The 6,000-nt window shown below is 44.7% G+C and overlaps 1 protein-coding gene across 2 annotated transcripts in view; it reads right to left on the bottom strand.

Moving 5' to 3' along the window:
* LOC135548043 (YTH domain-containing protein 1-like) overlaps positions 1 to 6,000 on the bottom strand; it is a 41,125-nt gene that overhangs the window by 19,087 nt on the left and 16,038 nt on the right. For both annotated transcript variants that reach the window (XM_064977241.1, XM_064977242.1), the window contains exon 9: positions 2,385 to 2,554. In XM_064977241.1, the coding sequence (XP_064833313.1) occupies positions 2,385 to 2,554 (170 nt within the window). The remainder of the gene's footprint in view (positions 1 to 2,384; positions 2,555 to 6,000) is intronic.

Below are 6,000 nucleotides of genomic sequence, written 5' to 3'. Positions count from 1 at the left end.
TTTCTATATAGCCATGGTATAAAAGGGATAATCGACTCGGGGCTCCATACGTTCTCTGGAAAATAATGTAAGTCCATAAAGCCCTGAGTTGATTATCCCATACAGTCACTGCTTCTGACGAGCCATCAACATAAAACAACGTACGCACTGAAACGCCACACCTTCCATGTCCAATTAAAAATCAACCAGATAGTTAAAAAAAATAAAATTAAAACAGCCGAGTCAACTGTCACCAGGTAAATTAGTAAGAGCTGGTTAAAATGGTAACATACCGCTTTCTTGTAGTGGTGTTACCGTTGCTCAGTAAGTAATCAAAAGTTCATATAGACAGTCCATCTTATGCTTTAGGGTCTACAGCCACAAATACATGACAAGGCCTGGCTGAGAGGGCAAAGAAGGGTCTGATTGAGTCAAAAACGGAGGATGAGCTTCACTTCGGCCGTTTTATAAACCAAAAGGTGACCGACCCTCTTTGGCTTAGAATTTCCCTTCCTTGTGGTGTCATTCTCAGTTCATTAAGGCCTTAAAAAGGGAAAGAGGTGGGTTTGTATCACTCTGCCACTGGGTCTCCTCCTAACTAAAACTCCTGCCCGTTAGGTCGGGGTATGGAAACACTCCTGCCCGTTAGGTCGGGGTATGGAAACACTCCTGCCCTTTAGGTCGGGGTATGGAAACACTCCTGCCCGTTAGGTCGGGGTATGGAAACACACTGGAAACACTCCTGCCCGTTAGGTCGGGGTATGGAAACACTCCTGCCCGTTAGGTCGGGGTATGGAAACACTCCTGCCCGTTAGGTCGGGGTATGGAAACACTCCTGCCCGTTAGGTCGGGGTATGGAAACACTCCTGCCCGTTAGGTCGGGGTATGGAAACACTCCTGCCCTTTAGGTCGGGGTATGGAAACACTCCTGCCCGTTAGGTCGGGGTATGGAAACACTCCTGCCCGTTAGGTCGGGGTATGGAAACACTCCTGCCCGTTAGGTCGGGGTATGGAAACACTCCTGTCTTAGTCCATTAGGTTTCCCTAACCACCGAACTGCCAACAGATAACATTCATTCCTGATGAAGTTAAACCTTAACAACATTAATTTCCTCAGTCCAGTCGTGTGTGTGTAGGAGGGGGGAAATGACCGACTGACCGACCGTTGACCAACTAGGTTCCCAAGTCCCCTCACACGACCAGGTTCCCAAGTCCCCTCACACGACCAGGTTCCCAAGTCCCCTCACACGACCAGGTTCCCAAGTCCCCTCAAGTCCCCTCACCAGGTTCCCAAGTCCCCTCACACGACCAGGTTCCCAAGTCCCCTCACACGACCAGGTTCCCAAGTCCCCTCACACGACCAGGTTCCCAAGTCCCCTCACACGACCAGGTTCCCAAGTCCCCTCACACGACCCGGTTCCCAAGTCCCCTCACACGACCAGGTTCCCAAGTCCCCTCACACGACCAGGTTCCCAAGTCCCCTCACACGACCAGGTTCCCAAGTCCCCTCACACGACCAGGTTCCCAAGTCCCCTCACACGACCAGGTTCCCAAGTCCCCTCACACGACCAGGTTCCCAAGTCCCCTCACACGACCAGGTTCCCAAGTCCCCTCACATGACCAGGTTCATAAGTCTCATATATGATTAAGTTCATCTCCCCAGGATAGAAAGAAAACACTGTGGGAACCAATTTAAAACAACTTACCGAGAGAAATGCATTCAAGCAGTGAACCTATGGACTATTGAACAGTGTGTATAAACTCAACTAAAACATTTTGTGGTTTAATAAGTAGCTCGTACGGTGGTTCAAATTGAGACTGTATTCATTACAGGGAAAGATCAAGACCCCCAAATTAAAACCGGTTTCTTTACACATCACCACCACGTGCAGACAGAAACAAGCCAGACTCAAACTACTAGTACCCTGGTTAGCGCTGGGCCGCAGAGACACCCTGGTTAGCGCTGGGCCCCAGAGACACCCTGGTTAGCGCTGGGCCGCAGAGACACCCTGGTTAGCGCTGGGCCGCAGAGACACCCTGGTTAGCGCTGGGCCGCAGAGACACCCTGGTTAGCGCTGGGCCGCAGAGACACCGTGGTTAGCGCTGGGCCGCAGAGACACCCTGGTTAGCGCTGGGCCGCAGAGACACCGTGGTTAGCGCTGGGCCCCAGAGACACCGTGGTTAGCGCTGGGCCGCAGAGACACCGTGGTTAGCGCTGGGCCACAGAGAGATCTATCCTCCTCAGAGCTGCTGTAAACAGTCCTAGGCAGCAGCCCAGAGGATTTCAGGTACCCCTCTTCGTGGTGATGTGAGCAGAGAACTCTGGGAAGGACGGTTTGATGATCATATCAGAACCGCTCCGTCATCACAAGAGCTCACTAGCAGTCTAAATAACAATGTCTAACCTTCCCAGGTCGCCTCGGGTGGGCTCTCTGCACGGCGGGCGTCCTCGAGAGCGGGGCTCCGAAGGCATCTTCCTCTTGTGTCGCATTTTATGAATAACTTGAAACAAGTTAATGCTCTCGTCTTGGGGGAACGTCACACACAGCTGCATCCCACACCCTGGCTCCATTTCCTGCAGGGCCGGAAGGGGGGGAAACAGATTAGTAGATCAACCCATAGAATCTCTGTGAATCTAAGTTCAAGTTAGCTAGTCTTAACTATTCACTCCAAACTATTAACAGTTAACTGGTTAGCCGCCAGTCATTCTTGAGGGTAATTTGCATGACAGTGAATAGTTAGCGAGACAAGGGATCAAATGTATTTATAAAGCCCTTCTTACATCAGCTGATGTCTCAAAGTGTTGTACAGAAACCCAGCCTAAAACCCCAAAACAGCAAGCAATGCAGGTGTAGAAGCACGGTGGCTAGGAAAAACTCCCTAGAAATGGCCAAAACCTAGGAAGAAACCTAGAGAGGAACCAGGCTATGAGGGGTGGCCAGTCCTCTTCTGGCTGTGCCGGGTGGAGATTATAACAGAACATGGCCAAGATGTTCAAACGTTCATAGATGCCCAACAGGGTCAAATAATAATAATCACAGTGGTTGTCGAGGGTGCAACAGGTCAGCACCTCAGTAGGATGGATAGTATGTTATCTTTATTGGATAGACATTATATCAGTGCTTTCAGAAAGTATTCATATCCCTTGACTTATTCCACTTGTTGTGTTACAGCCGGAATTCAAAATTATTTAAATAAAAAAACATTTCCCCTCTCACACCCCCATAATGACAAAATGAAAACCAGTTTTTAGAAATGTTTGAAAATGAAATACATAAGTATTCACACCACTGAGTCAATACATTATCAATGTACCTTTGGCAGTGATTGAAGCAGTGGGTCTTTCTGGGTAAATCTCTTGGAGAGTTGCACTCCTGGATTGGTCAATATTTGCATATTCTTTTTAAATTCTTCCAAGTGCTGATCAGTGCTTGACACTAATTTCTCAAGTCTTGCCATAGATTCTTAAGGCCAAAAATCTAGTTAAATCCAAACTGGTAACGAGGCCATTCAGGAACATTCAACGTTGCCTTGGTAAGCAACTCCAGTGTATATTTGGCCTTGTGTTTAAGGTTATTGTCCTACTGAACGGTGCATTTGTCTCCCCAGTGTCCGTTTCCTTTTAGGGAGTGGCTCCTAATCTGTGAACAGACCTTTTATTTCCGAGGCTCTGTAAATAAACTCTGTGAGTAAAACCTTGCAGTATCTTGTGTGAATTTGGGACTTGATGAATTTTCTCATGCCGAAACCAGATTAGAGTAGATACATACCGGTCGTTAAATCAGAGTTAAAATGACAAAAATAAAATATTTGTAATTTCACAGAGCAAAAAAAAACAAAAACAAAACATCAACAGCCACTACAATGTCGAAACATGACTTTGTCATGAGTTCAATCCCTTTTGCTTAATTTTGCAGACCCACAACCAGATGGGAAGGTGTATCTCTGCAGAATGCTATGGTAGCCATGCTGGTTAAGTGTGCCTTGAATTCTAAATAAAAATCACAGACAGGGTCACCAGCAAAGCACCCCCACACCTCCTCCATGCTTCACGGTGGGAACCACACATGCAGAGATCATCTGTTAACCTACTCTGCGTCTCACAAGGACACGGTGATTGGAACCAAAAATCACAAATTTGGACTCAGACTAAAAAGGATCTAATGTCTAATGTTCAATGCTCGTGTTTCTTGGCCCAATCAAGTCTCTTCTTATTATTGGTGTCCTTTAGTAGTGGTTTCTATGCAGCAATTCGACCATGAAGGCCTGATTCACACAGTCTCCTCTGAACAGTTGATGTTGAGATGTGTCTGTTACTTGAACTCTGTGAAGCATTTATTTGGGCTGCAATTTCTGAGGTTGGTAACTCTAATGAACTTCTCCTCTGCAGCAGAGGTAACTCTGGGTCTTCCTTTCCTGTGGCGGTCCTCATGAGAGCCAGTTTCATCATAGCGCTTGATGGTTTTGCGACTGCACTTGAAGAAACTCTCAAAGTTCTTGAAATGTTCCGGATTGACTGAACTTCATGTCTTAAAGTAATGGTGGACTGTCGTTTCTCTTTGCTTATTTTAACACTTGTTTGGTTACTACATGATTCCATACATGTTATTTTATAGTTTTGATGTCTTCACTATTATTCTACAATGTAGAAAAATAGTACAAATGAATTAACTCATTCAAGGGTTTGTGTATCCAAACTCTCCCAAGACCCCATTTTTACAACAGGCGACCCCCACTTAGCGACCCCCACTTGGCGACCGCGGTCTTACGAGGTGGTGTTGACTGGGAGGGCCTATGACAGGGCAATACAATAGACAGCCAAGTGGTCAATTGCATTTTGTTTTAAAGAGAGAACAAATCTCTTTGATAATGCACTTTTACAACCAAAATGACTACTACTTGTATCTGCTTGGCTGGGTAATTAACATAATACACATTACCGATGTTGATGAAGCTGTCTGTCATCAGGAGAGTAACTAGGGTCAAGACAAGTCCAAGTCATCACTAGTTACCACAGCCATAAAGTAAAAAAAAAACAGGCCTATTTCTACCATTTTACTTAAGTGAGTTTGGCCTTTACCTGTTTGTTAGATCCATGAACACTGTCTCCATTTATTTCTTGTGGACTAATATGCAGTGTATTGACAGCTATTCTGTCATATGCTTTCTTTCTTTTTTTACTCAAGATAATGGAGATGACATCAGGGCAGTAACTAACTACTTTAGAGTTTACAACATGCTAGCTCATAGCTATGTGAACGTAAGTCACCATTGGCCTCATGGCAAAAACCCTGAGCGGTTTCCTTCCTCTCCAGCAACTGAGTTAGGAAGGACGCCTGTATCTTTGCAGTGACTGGGTGTATTGATACACCATCCAAAGTGTAATTCACCATTCACGCAAAGGGATATTCAATATCTGATTTTTTTTTGTATTATTAAAAAAAAAAAAAAAAAAAATCTACCAATAGGTACCCTTCTTTGCAAGGCATTGAAAAATCTACCTGGTCTTTGTGGTTGAATACATTTGAAATTCACTGCTTGACTGAGGGACCTTACAGACTAATTGTATGAGGTACAGAGGAAGTCATTCAAAACTCATATTAAACACTATTATGGCACACAGAGTGAGTAACTTATTACGTACATGCTTACTCCTGAACTTATTTAGGCTCGTCATAATAATAATTATTCAACTTTTCATTTTTAATACATTTTCTAAATAACAATTAGACATTATGGGGTATTGTGTGTAGGCCAGTTACCCAAAATGTCCATTTAATCTATTATAAATTCAGGCTTTAACACATTAAAATGTGGAAAAAGTCAAGGGGTGTGAATACTTTGTGAAGGCTCTGTATAAAGAGGTGAATTAGAGGAGACAGATACCGATATACAGTGCCTTGCGAAAGTATTTGGCCCCCTTGAACTTTGAGACCTTTTGCCACATTTCAGGCTTCAAACATAAAGATATAAAACTGTATTTTTTTGTGAAGAATCAACAACAAGTGGGACACAATCATG

The sequence above is a fragment of the Oncorhynchus masou genome, chromosome 11 (assembly GCF_036934945.1).
Source record: "Oncorhynchus masou masou isolate Uvic2021 chromosome 11, UVic_Omas_1.1, whole genome shotgun sequence".
Classification (NCBI taxonomy): Eukaryota; Metazoa; Chordata; class Actinopteri; order Salmoniformes; family Salmonidae; genus Oncorhynchus; species Oncorhynchus masou.
This window is presented reverse-complemented; position numbering and strand designations above follow the sequence as displayed.